This window comes from Solanum stenotomum, chromosome 5, assembly GCF_019186545.1.
Source record: "Solanum stenotomum isolate F172 chromosome 5, ASM1918654v1, whole genome shotgun sequence".
Classification (NCBI taxonomy): Eukaryota; Viridiplantae; Streptophyta; class Magnoliopsida; order Solanales; family Solanaceae; genus Solanum; species Solanum stenotomum.
Genome location: NC_064286.1, coordinates 60,804,139 through 60,816,078, shown reverse-complemented (window position 1 = coordinate 60,816,078; position 11,940 = coordinate 60,804,139). Strand labels below are relative to the sequence as shown.

Here is an 11,940-nt window from a genome sequence, read left to right as displayed (position 1 = left end):
AAGTTTGAACCTCCTCCTCTTCTTCTTCTTCACAATTAAATATTTGTGTATTTTGCTCCTGTTGAGTGGCTCACTGACACCATTGCTTATGTTACAGATCCTGGTATATATTTTTACAGTCATTAATTTATACTTATATAATTAAGAATAAATGATAAGATGTTACAATTTTCATTTTCCTTTACATTATTAATGTTTTGTTATTACGTAATCTTGTATGTAAGACAATAAAATATTTTAGTTTTAATGACTGATAAGTTTTAAGTATTATTTTATAAATTTCATAATATTAAATTCCCGTGCAAAGTGCAGGTTATTTTCCTAGTGAGATTTAAACCTGACACCTACTAGCTCTAAACACTGATAATTGAGTCAAGCATTTTGAAGATCACTATCTTGGACCCCTATATGAGTTGCTAACCACAAGTGTCAATCCTAAGATAGATAGGCATGTGAGAATCAGACAGGGAGATGTATATACCAGACAAAATGACAATTTAGATATGGAGTCATTTATGTCGTATTATTATAAGTTATCTCAACAACAGTCTGGTGGAAAGGATTGAATCCCTCCAACATTAATTACAGACTTCTAGTCAAGCCATCCAAATGAGAAAACTTCTAGATATATTTGTAATTTTATATCATAAATATTTTTTATTTATGGATATTTTCCAATATTTCTTCATAGATATTTCCATCATCTCAAAGTCCATATTTTATAGTTGTTTATGTTGTTCATGGATTGGAAGTTAATTGAAACCACAAGACAAATTACTCTTGCTAAAATGGAATAGCAAAAGCTTCAACTCAACTGTCTGTTGTTATCAGTGTGTAACATATTTTTAATGTACACACGTATAGCTAAGTATGTTAAATTGATTAAAATTTGTTTGTGGACGAGTATGGAAATGGCAGAGTGATGACTTGAGGCTTCGTTTACTGCCTTCCCGGAGCTTGAAGATGCACGCATAAGAAGAAGCTAGACGTGGGCTTTAGTTGTCATAAGTACTTGAACAATGTGGTGCATGTTGCACAACTAAAAACACAAGCCATTAAGATGTAGAATAAATAACTAATCAGCATTCAGGCTCCAATAAGAGGATAATTCAAGATTTTGAAAAAAGCATGAAACTATTTTCAACCTATAGGAGTGAGTAATTTGATCAGATTTACAATCACCAGAATACCAGTAAGAGCTCATCACTGCGACTATACATAATAACCTGATCTCTAAAATGATGCATTTGAACAACCCTGTATATGATGATCCAGGTATTACAATCAATTAGGGTGGCGTTGGAATGAGACAAGTGCATGAAATGCTAAAGAAACAGAGGAACAAAAGCCGAAGAGCACCTTGAAAGATTGGAAGAGAAAGTAAATCCAACCATTCCTAAAAAAATTCCAAATTGTGAACACCTCCAGGAACTGCTGCAAGTTCCATCTCAGTGCGATTGTGACTCGAGGAGGACGTTTGTGGCTATATTAACATCATTTCTTGAATGGATGAGTGCCTGCCTTGCTGAGTTCCTATCAAAGCCCATCGATACCAGCATAGCAATAGCGTCTTCTGGTGGCTCTGGGGTGGATGAAACTGGAGCTGGGTAATTCCCCTGAAATATGCAGCAGAAAGCAGTAGACTAATGTTAGAACGTTCATAATCTTTCAAAAAGGACCATAGAAACTTTAGATGTGACTGAAGTTGGTTTTCTATTGGAACACACCAAGAATCAACTCATTGGTGATGAATATGGCCCATCAATTCACTTATAATTTGAACAAGTGACCTCTCAATTCCATTGGTCCAGATAAAATTTGAAATCCAACGACGTAAGTGAGAAATGTGAAAGCTAAACTTAACTGATAAAACTCTTAACATAATAAACAAGATTCTAGAGTGCAAATAGCAGTTCAATCACTTGGCATTAGCCATCTGGACGTTGTGGCTTAAATAAGGCTCAGAATTCTCCAGTAGACATAGAGAGGACAATCAATGTTTAATCACTAGCATACTCTCACTTGAACATCAGAAAAGGTAACTTTGCAATAGATATAAGAATATATGTTCCACGACTTGATTATTTATTCTTCTTTCATTGTCTCTTTCTCCCCCTCTTAATCATGTCGCTTTCTAGATGGATTAATCATTCGTCTTTTCTATACATGGAAAAAATATATGGAACTTGAAACTTCTGATTATTTTTGTGTTTATTTGCCTTCTCGTCTTTCAATATTATTTTTTCACTATTCTGCTCCACCATCCTCGCATGGTCGCACCCCATCTACTGGAGCTCTCTCTCTCTGTGAGAGAAGAGAGAGAGCACCTCCTTTTTCAAGTAACTCCCCACCTCCCACCCCAGAAAAAAAAAAAAAAAAGAGACAACGACAATATACCTAGTGTAATCCCACAAGTGGGGTCTGGGGAGGGTGGTGTATATCAAAAAGCTCAACTATTCTCTCTTTTTTTTTGGTCAGTAAAGGTAAAGTATTCTCAATTATGTTTGACATAAGCCAATGAAGAGAAGATAAAAGTTGTAGATTAAAGCTAGCCAGGGAGAGGACGTGAGATGTTGATGGGAAACAAATAATAACTGTTTCTCTTCTTTTATTTTTTAAACTCTAGACTGTTTCTCTTTAAGGACTGGGTACTTGTGAACATCTCGATCTCTAATAACCATGAAGGGATATCTTTTTTGGAAAGTCAAGTGCTTTATATTTTATCCAATTGGAGTAATACTGGTCCAATTTCAGGAGAGACAATCCAAGGAAGATATTTGTTTTAGATGCATTTCTTTCAACTAGCCTGACACTGAGACACACAGCTTTCCCTTAAAACATTAAAGAGTTAACTATACTAACTAAACCAAGGCATCAAAACAATACTCACCTCCATTTGGCGACCTGCAAAGATTGGTACGTTTCCTGGAGCATTTCTTGCTGGTGCAGAAGGCGGTGGCAGGTTACCCGTCGATGGCCAAGAAAGTCGAGCAAAGAAGGATGTAATAAATTCTGGGAACTAAAAGAAAGAAAATTGATGCAAGTCAGATTCATAATAAAACAACATGGAAAATCATGTATGATAAAAGGTGCACCATTAGCATTTCAAGCAAAAAACTATTTGGAGAATGTCATTTCAAAACCATAAAATCAGTTGTCAATTCTACAGCGGCGCTCAGAGTTCTCTACTTCTATGAAGCTTACCAACGTGTTCCTACATTGCATTATTAACTTCAACAGGAAGCATTTGATTTGCCTTCCAGCAATAGCATTCAGCCTACAAGACACATTCAGATCTAACTACTTGATGAGAAATGGAGCCTAGTTATTTCTTGTAGTCATTCAGAAGTCAGAACAAGGGTTATTCCCATCAACTCAGATAGAAGGTCCATGTACTTCCAACTACATGAAATTCAAGTACAGAAAAGCAATGCTAATGACTAGCAGCAATATTATATATATGTGCATGCAAGACTAAGTCAAATTCTCCAGGCATATAAAAAGAGAGAAGTGATGGTATCACATAAATACCTAATACCATGAGATTACAGTAATTATTTTCAGAGAATGCGAACTCAGTAGAAACAAAACTTAAATATGTATGAACAGACAGAGACACACACAGAGAAAGAGAGAGAATTTTGAAAAACAAGAACAGGGCAAACCTTCAATTTCCTAATACGGCAAAAGTTCAAACGATACAAGCAACCTGCAATTATTCCACAGAGCCCAGGTACAATAGATCTTTTCCAGGATGAGAAAAGAAGCTGTAAGATAAAATATCAAGTAAATATGGATGATAAGAAACTCAATCTAGGACAATATTTAATTAGAAGCCGTGATAAAGTATATATACCTGGAGGCCAGCTAAATAAATAAAAGTCTTGTCAGAGAAGTGGAGACTAAATAAGCGGAACCGGGTAGAAACCGGAATGTCGAGATAAAAGGGCACAAAGGAAGAAAAAATTAGTCCATAGGGCCCAGACAGGATACTCAAGGAAGGATCTGAAAATGAAAAATTAAAATATATCAATGGCTAAGGAACCTGTTTGTCAGTTTTAAGAACATTAAAATATATCAATGCATCAGATGCTTCAATATTCCCTTTTCTTGTAGGATATTATATGGCATTAGAAGGACACTTCACTATTCTGTTTTCTTGTAGGTAGGTTATTATATGGCATTAGAAGCCAGAGATGATGGAAGGTTGACAAAAATGAGCACTAATTCTTTCAAAGAGATGATCAATCTTATAAACAAAGAACAGTTGGAGTAAGCCCTTTATCATATCTGATGATTAGGAATGACCAATACCTTTAATAATTTGGAGAGCAAGAACCTCAAGTAATAAAGAGACCACAAAAGAGAACAGCAGGAAAACCTGCAGAGAAAGAGGTAGAAAAATAAACTACACTGCAGAAAAGAGAAGGAAAACAGTATCTACTGTGACTTTTATTAGTTGCCTATTAGTTGATTTAACACCTGTTGCCTTTATTTTTTGTCCATTGTTATTAAGCAAGTTGAAGCTGCCGCAATAACTTATCCAAGAAAAGTACTACCCCAAATAAGCACTTACAGAATATTTGTTCGAACCGATTTGCCTCTCGAAGACGCGGAAGTAGTACAGCAGATATAATCCAAATACTAGTTCAGGGGTAGAAGAAAAGGTAAAAGCCGATATGATCAGCTTCCAGATTTGAAGCTTCTGGAAGATATCCTGGCACAAGCAAAAAAGATGCATCAATTAGCAGTTCTACTATGGCGTTACAGGGAATCCTACTGAAACAATGAGATCATACCTAAGAAAACAGTAAAAGAGAACAAATCCTCTATAAAACAAAATTGTATATTAGGAGAAACAGAACCCAATATTTTATAAATTTCAAAAACTCAGAATGGATTTAGCTAAGAGATGAAAACACATATATTAGGTTAAAAGAGAATCTTATATTTCTCCAAAGCTCAGCTATAAAACAAAAAAATTATATTAGGGCAAATAAGAAACAATTTATTCTTAAGTTACCGAAACAAACAGACGTGTGAGTTTGGTGCTTCTAAACCAATTAGGAATGTGTGGTATATCCCCTGCTGTTACAAACAAGTTATATGTCTTCACATGGAAATTGACAGAGCTCGTATCTCTTCAAATTCGAAAGGTTGATAGTAAAATAGGAGAAGACCATTTACAATCTAGTATTGCTATTGGATGATGGGTATTTTGTAAGACTATTAGGCCTATTAAACCTACATATTGTATTAGCAACCCTATCAAGTGAGCATATAAAGTCTACATTACTATTGGATAAAACAGCTTGATGATATCATAATGAAAAACAAATGTGGTGGCATTAGCAGAGTACCATACATGGTACGAATAAAACCATTTGATATTCAATGTTACATGGACTCTTTTTCAAGAGGATATGACATTGGTATGAGCACTTCATAAGAAAACATCAGAATAAACCAAAAGTCTCCTACAAATTGTATGTGAGCTTGTCCACAGACAAACCTGTACTCATACTTGATAAACCTGACGTAATAAACATGGATTCAAGATTAGCTAGCTGTATCTGCTAATTGTGCTTAGTCATTGTTTATTGTGGAGTTTGGCTAAGGAGAATATGTGGTTCCAAGCTCATAAACAAACCATTTAATTTTATCCACGTTTACAGACAAGTAAGAAAACTGTTAAGTAAATTCATTGAGTGACAAACCCATGTTCGATAGATATAGAAGATAACCTATTTTAGTATAGCCTCAAAATGCACAACACTGATAAATGGAAAACGATCCAGCAATATTGCTATTACATAGGCATGCTTGACTTGATGAGAAAACATGATGTATTTTATGCTCTTAGACATAAAGAGTGAGTATCCCCTCAGAATTTCTTTAAAAGGAGGATTTTGTACACCTTAACAACTATCCTTAGCTGCCACTAAGCATATAATTGGACAAGGGTCAAACTGAGCAAACATATTTCATGCATAGAAGAATAAATCAAACACGAATATATAAAATCTCTCAAAACCAACTGCTGATATGCATTGAACTAGGGAACATGCCAGTCTAGCTATAGTTGTGTTCACTCCCATCTCATATTGACAAGATGCTACGATTCAAATCCAGATTTAGAAACGATAATGGGTCACTATGCACTAAAGATCCAATCTCTATATTCTTTTCACAGTTCTAAAAACCCTCAAACCTAATTCAACTCAATACACGAAAAGGGGGTGAGGCAAAATAGCAACATCATAATACCCAAAAGGTGAAAACTCTTCCATCACTATCTAAATACCCAAATCTACAAAACAAAAAATCATCCCCACCAAAAAAGAACCAAAACCAAGAGATACCCAGAAAGTAGAACTACCTGATAAGACCATCCCAGCTGATTTCCACGGCCACGAACACCAAATATGATGGTGAAGATAGTACACGCAATTACCAATGCCCTTGTCACTGGTGCATTGTCTACAACATCAAAGTGAAAACAAAATTAGAAAACAAGCAAATCCGTACACGAAATTCATCAAAAAAAAACGTAATTGATGTGTGATTCAAAAACTTACTGAAACCAGATGGTCCGACGTTCATAATTGCAGCGATAAAAACGAGATTTTTGCCCTGTTTTCTACCTAACAAAGATCTGCTAAGTCCTACCTAATTCTGAAGAGACAAAAAGGGAAAACGAAGATCAATTTTGCTTTGATTACAATTAACTTTTTGCCTTTTGCTTGCTATATTTACCAGTTTGACATGTTACACACTTTGGGTCCTTCCCAATTTGAACCCAGAAAGGATTGATTTGTTCACCGAGATCAATTTTTCACAGAGTGAAAACAAAACCCTTCTATACTTTTTAACAAGACAATATAAAAAATAAAAAATAAAAAAATCAAGCAATAAAAACATGTGATAAATTGAAAACTAATTTCTTCTTTTTTTGTAAAGTAAATTTTGAAATTTAAACAAAAAAAAAAAACTTGTTTATTTACTTTATTTACTACTCCCTTTCGTTGCTGGAATTATTGGTTGTATTTTTAAAAATAGTTATCTCAGATTATTTATCGTTTTAGAAGTTTAAAGTAAATTAAATTTATTTTTAAATTTTAATCTTAGTAGCATATTATTAAAGATTATAAAACTTCAATTATAGAGAAATTATATCATAATATATAAATAAGTGTAAAATAGTTAAACACGTCTTATAATTATTATTTCCTAAGGAAATATGTAAATAGTTAAAAGTTCATATATTTTTTTGGTTTTTCACTCGGTGTCCAAAGCTCACATTAGAACTCCGATTAAATCCAGATCGCATACTACAAGGCTCATTCAGAGATAGCACTCCCAACAAGATTTTCTCCATACACGCGATTTGAATTGGAGACCCCTTCGAGCCCTCTAAGGGTGAAGCAGTCTCTCCATAACACCACAATGCATATTAATTTTTTTAAAAAGTCAATACTTCATTGATTGGTTGCATGACTATCAACTTTGTCAAATACAACGTGGAATCTGAAAATATTGGTGTATTCACAAATTTAAAAGTTTTGTTTTCCATAGATCATTGCTTAAGTAAAAAAGTTTTGCTAAAAATACTTTACTTTTTACAAAATTAAGCAATTAGTCTTACAATTCGTACAGAAAATTTCATCATTAAAGTAATTTCACAAGATATATTAGAGAGTAGAGAAGGTTAATTCAACAAGATTAAATGTTTCAACCCACACAAAAAGAAGTGGAGCAAAAGCACAATATACACCACTTAGGGAAAACTATCTAAATTATAAACATCCCTGCTAAATTTCGCTATACTTCGAAAAACAAATTTTGTTCTTCCACAAGCACATACAATACCACTTTAAAATATAGTAACTAAGCTGCATCTCATATACTGGCCAGTGTATCAAAGTAGTGTCCGAATTTCAGCAGAATACTGAATACTGCAATGCATGTCGTGCTTATTGCTCTCGTGGTCTGGCGAGCCAAATAGAGCTTAGAGCTCGAAAACGCGAGAAGTATCCACTTATTACAAGAAGAGCACGGGCTGATTGTCTGATTGTCAATACGCGATGCATTTGTTGCAATACTTGTTGACGGATGATGTCCGCCTGTTAAAGTGCCAGAAAGATGCAATGACTTTTAGCTTAACAACTGAACAAGCATTCACAGCATATCCATGGTAAACAATTCAAACAAAGAACAGGAAGCAGCAACAAAAATAGAGTTACCTGACGGAGAAAACCCTCAAGAACCCCTAATGTCCCCACAGCGTTTGCCATTTGAACCATATAATTACCTACATCCCCTGGTGTCCCGTCAGTAAATGGAGATTCGTTGGCTAATGTCTCCCCCAAGGATTGCTCCAACCCCTGCATACCTTGTGAGAGAGCATCTTCAGCATCATGGGATGACAGCTGCAAGTTTTTAATGGCTAATAACTGTTGTTCACTCAGAGGCTCTAACTGATTGCATAGAAGCTGCATTACCAAAGAAATCATTTCACGAAATGAGAAACATACCCAATGTAATCCTACAAGTGGGGTTTGAAGAGGTAAACAACATGGTCCAAAGGTATTTTGTCACCAATTGAATTCGGAAAAGCTTTTAAAATAAATAAAGACAAGAGTGCAGAAATCAAGAAATGGATAACGTAATTTCGTGATAAAACACAAGGAATCAAACAAGTGATGAATTGAAGAAAAATAATCAATGAGTTTGATTTGAAGAAGGAGTAGGTAAGGAGTTTTAATCGAAGAAGGAGTCTTATTTGAAGTAGAACTCTTCAAGTTATTGTTGAATTGAAGAGTTGGAGTTCGATTACAATACAAAAGAATCAATGAATTTGATTTGAAGGAGGAATTTGAATTGAAGGAGTCTTACGTGAAGTAGAACTCTAAGTCAATGAGGAGTTCGAAGTGAACAATAACTCTATGAAGAATTGTGCTTAAATAGAGGTGAAGTCATCCAGAATACTTGTGCACTTACCGAGTAAAAAAGAGCAATTGAAAAATTGACTTCGCAAGTGCTACCAGCAAACTGAAGGAACACATTGAAAAACCTGGTCCTTTTGCAAAGTTTATGTGTTAGGAGTTTTTCTTTGTGATTGAGTCTTGATGTAATTCAGTGAGTTACAAACTGAATTAGGCATGTTTAGGAGTGTTGTCTTCAGGTTGTGATAACTCGAAGAGTTGGGAATACATACCTTGGGAGGTTTGTGTTGAAGTTTAGGATTTATAGTTAGTTCTTAGGATTACAAGAGTTGTAGAAGGTTAGGAATTACAGTTAGTTCCTACGATTGCAAGAGTTGTAATCTAAATTCATAACTTGAAGTTAAGGAATTAGAGTTAGTTCCGTAGGTTGCAAAGTTTGTAATCTATTTTTTGTGGAGACTTAGTGATTTAGTGAAATTGAAGTTAAGTCTTGTAGGGGTATAGGTCGTGGATTTTTACACCTTTTGAACCGGTTTTTTCCATGTAAAAATACTGTTTATGGTTACGTTGGAACATGTTAGGCAACCTGTTTCACTAATAGGTGAATCTAGAGTAAATTACTAGGTCGTGCAGAATAACACACCACCTCATTCATTGGGAAAGTGAAACCACCCAATCTTTAGCAAGTATTCTAGATTTTCACAAACATAAATCAATGAAGTTCCACATACTACGAAGAAGTTATTAGTCCAGCTAATTGGGGACCTTGTCATACATGATCAAAAAGTATAACAGCTTTTTACAATCCTATACAGGGGTAGTCTAGATGGGAGATATGGAAGAACTGATGCAAAATTGCCTGCAAATAAGAGCAAGAAGAGGTCACCTTAAGCAGTAAGGAGGGGCGGAAGTCACCAATCCACATAAAACACCGCTCAGCAGGGGTTTTCCACATCCCTGACAAGAGATGCTCTATGTTACCCTTGGCTGCATTTGCTTTCATCCTATAGACCTCATCATAATGTGCAATGACATTATCCACAATACTTCGCAGTTCAGGATCACTTGCATGTGAATTGACAGCAGTCCTCAATTCATTGATGTGTTTGGTGTGTTCTTCCAACCATCGACTATATTCTGTATCAAATGGTAAGGACCCTGCAGAACGGCAGCATCTGAAAGGTCATCTTAGCACAAGGAAACAACTTTTTGAGTGCAATCAGGAATATGATAAGGGGTTGAACGTCATCCTATTAAGATAAGCCAGTCTAATACAAAGAAAGCCATGTATTAACTTAAATGCATAAAGCAGCAACTGATTTGTTCATCATCTTTATCATAGCAACCATCACTAGTGTGAGAATTATGAAATCGACCAAGTCTATGCACATTGAGAACCTATTGGAAGCTGCAGTTTACTTTGTTCCTCAATTTCAAATTTAATGTAACCCATCTGTGTATCGACACACAGATGGATTTCACAAGTTATACCATCAGTTAATGGAAAAATCAAGATAACTAAAGTTCTGCAATCTTCTTCAAGCAGAAAAAAAAAACACATTATTTCTAGTCTTATTTGCTTACTAAACACACACCACACAATAATGTATGTTTGACTGCAACCTATGGTGGATGCTTTTCTGTCTAGTGAAACCAACTATTCCGATTCAACCGAACCTTACTAGAATTACCCAAATCCTGTATAATAAAGAGTAATTGCTAAATAACAAGCAACTCCTGGTTCAATTTGGTAGAAGAATCCCATCAATTTCTTGTTTGTTGAAATGAAAAAAGGATGCTAGGGCACACAAGTTCAACGACAAAAAAAATAGGCCATACCACTTTCGCGCTGTTGAGGTGCTCGCTGAAAGTGCTTCTCCAACTGCGATACCTGGACGACTTGGGCTGGCCGGCGGTCACCCCTCCAAAGTGCAGTGGAGCTCACAAGCCTAGGGCCTTCCCTATCACCCATTGCATCCATTCAGCTAAATATTCTGCATAAAGAGCTCACCCCTGACTTATATATACTAGAGCTTTTTGCTCCACTTTCGTGGAAAGTAGTTGGTGTGAGCCTACAAGTATAATACATAATTCAAGATCTCTGTTTGGGGGTAGGAGGTATTATACTGTCTTCAGATTATTTATTCTACTATTTATATCTTAGTAATGGCCTAATGGGATAAATTATTTCATACATTGGATAACATATTTCGAAATAGTTAATATTGAGATAACTTGTTTTCAATCAAACTATTTAGGCAAAGAGATGAATTCTATTTAGGCAAGTCAAAACTTGGTGTAATATTAGGATAGTAATTATATAATCTAATAATTATGATGATCTATTTATTTGTCACAATGTAATTATAAGTCTATTGTTTAGTTGTATAATTGCAATAATTAGGCTATATTAAATTTTATAAATAAAAGTTAATTATCTAAAATTAAAATTTTATATTAGACAAATAAGACTATTATAAATTATATTAAATTAAATATTTAAGATATATATTGTCTTTAAAAGTAACTGATTTATATTTTTTAAATTAGCATATTTTAATTAAATTAATCATAAAAACTGAAAGTACAAGATAATAAACATCATGAAATGCATGATTGACAAAAAGATTAATAATAAATATAATGTCATAAAGTTATTAAAATATTTGACAAAAAAATAATCTATCAAGACTTAACTAAAAAAAATAAATGATTTGCAATGTAAAATATCAAGTCAATACTATTAAAACAAATTAAACTAAAACATACTCCCTCCGTCCCATTTTATATGTCACATTTTTACTTTGTACTTGCATTAAGAAATGATGTAACTTTACCATTATATCCTTATTTAATTCTTTTGGAACTCAAGTTCTCAATCAATGAATATGGATTAATTTATTTTGATTAATTAATTTAACCAATGGACATGAATCATTTACTTAGCTTTTCTAAGTTGGTCAAATGTATATTTTCAAGGCTAATAACTCACAAG

The 11,940-nt window shown here is 34.3% G+C and overlaps 2 protein-coding genes across 4 annotated transcripts in view; both read right to left on the bottom strand.

Moving 5' to 3' along the window:
* Window positions 1-1,121: 1,121 nt before the first annotated feature.
* LOC125866131 (rhomboid-like protein 20) lies at window positions 1,122-6,840 on the bottom strand. Of its 3 annotated transcripts, none has more exons than XM_049546432.1 (9): window positions 6,757-6,797; window positions 6,579-6,675; window positions 6,380-6,480; window positions 4,577-4,717; window positions 4,315-4,381; window positions 3,857-4,005; window positions 3,666-3,767; window positions 2,891-3,019; window positions 1,122-1,616 (listed from the first exon to the last, which is right to left on the bottom strand). In XM_049546432.1, the coding sequence occupies exons 2-9, from the start codon at window positions 6,601-6,603 to the stop codon at window positions 1,449-1,451; spliced, it is 882 nt and encodes a 293-aa protein (XP_049402389.1). In that variant the 5' UTR covers window positions 6,604-6,675; window positions 6,757-6,797; the 3' UTR covers window positions 1,122-1,448. The 3 variants fall into 3 exon arrangements, with proteins under 3 accessions (XP_049402389.1, XP_049402390.1, XP_049402388.1); XM_049546433.1 differs by having other exon boundaries at window positions 6,777-6,795; XM_049546431.1 differs by having other exon boundaries at window positions 6,579-6,840.
* An 895-nt stretch (window positions 6,841-7,735) lies between these two features.
* Window positions 7,736-11,940, bottom strand: part of LOC125866130 (TGACG-sequence-specific DNA-binding protein TGA-2.1-like) — a 52,873-nt gene continuing 48,668 nt past the window's right edge. Inside the window, exon 12 of the mRNA XM_049546430.1 lies at window positions 7,736-8,002. Coding sequence (XP_049402387.1) covers window positions 7,974-8,002 — 29 coding nt within the window. The 3' untranslated portion in view covers window positions 7,736-7,973. The remainder of the gene's footprint in view (window positions 8,003-11,940) is intronic.

Coding starts and splice junctions, on each gene's coding strand:
- LOC125866131 (XM_049546431.1), bottom strand. CDS start 6,603: ATGAACGTCGGACCATCTGGTTTCA. Junction 6,481..6,578: donor CGTCGGACCATCTGGTTTCA/GTAAGTTTTTGA, acceptor TTGATGTTGTAG/ACAATGCACCAGTGACAAGG. Junction 3,020..3,665: donor GCCGTATTAGGAAATTGAAG/GTTTGCCCTGTT, acceptor TCTTTCTTTTAG/TTCCCAGAATTTATTACATC.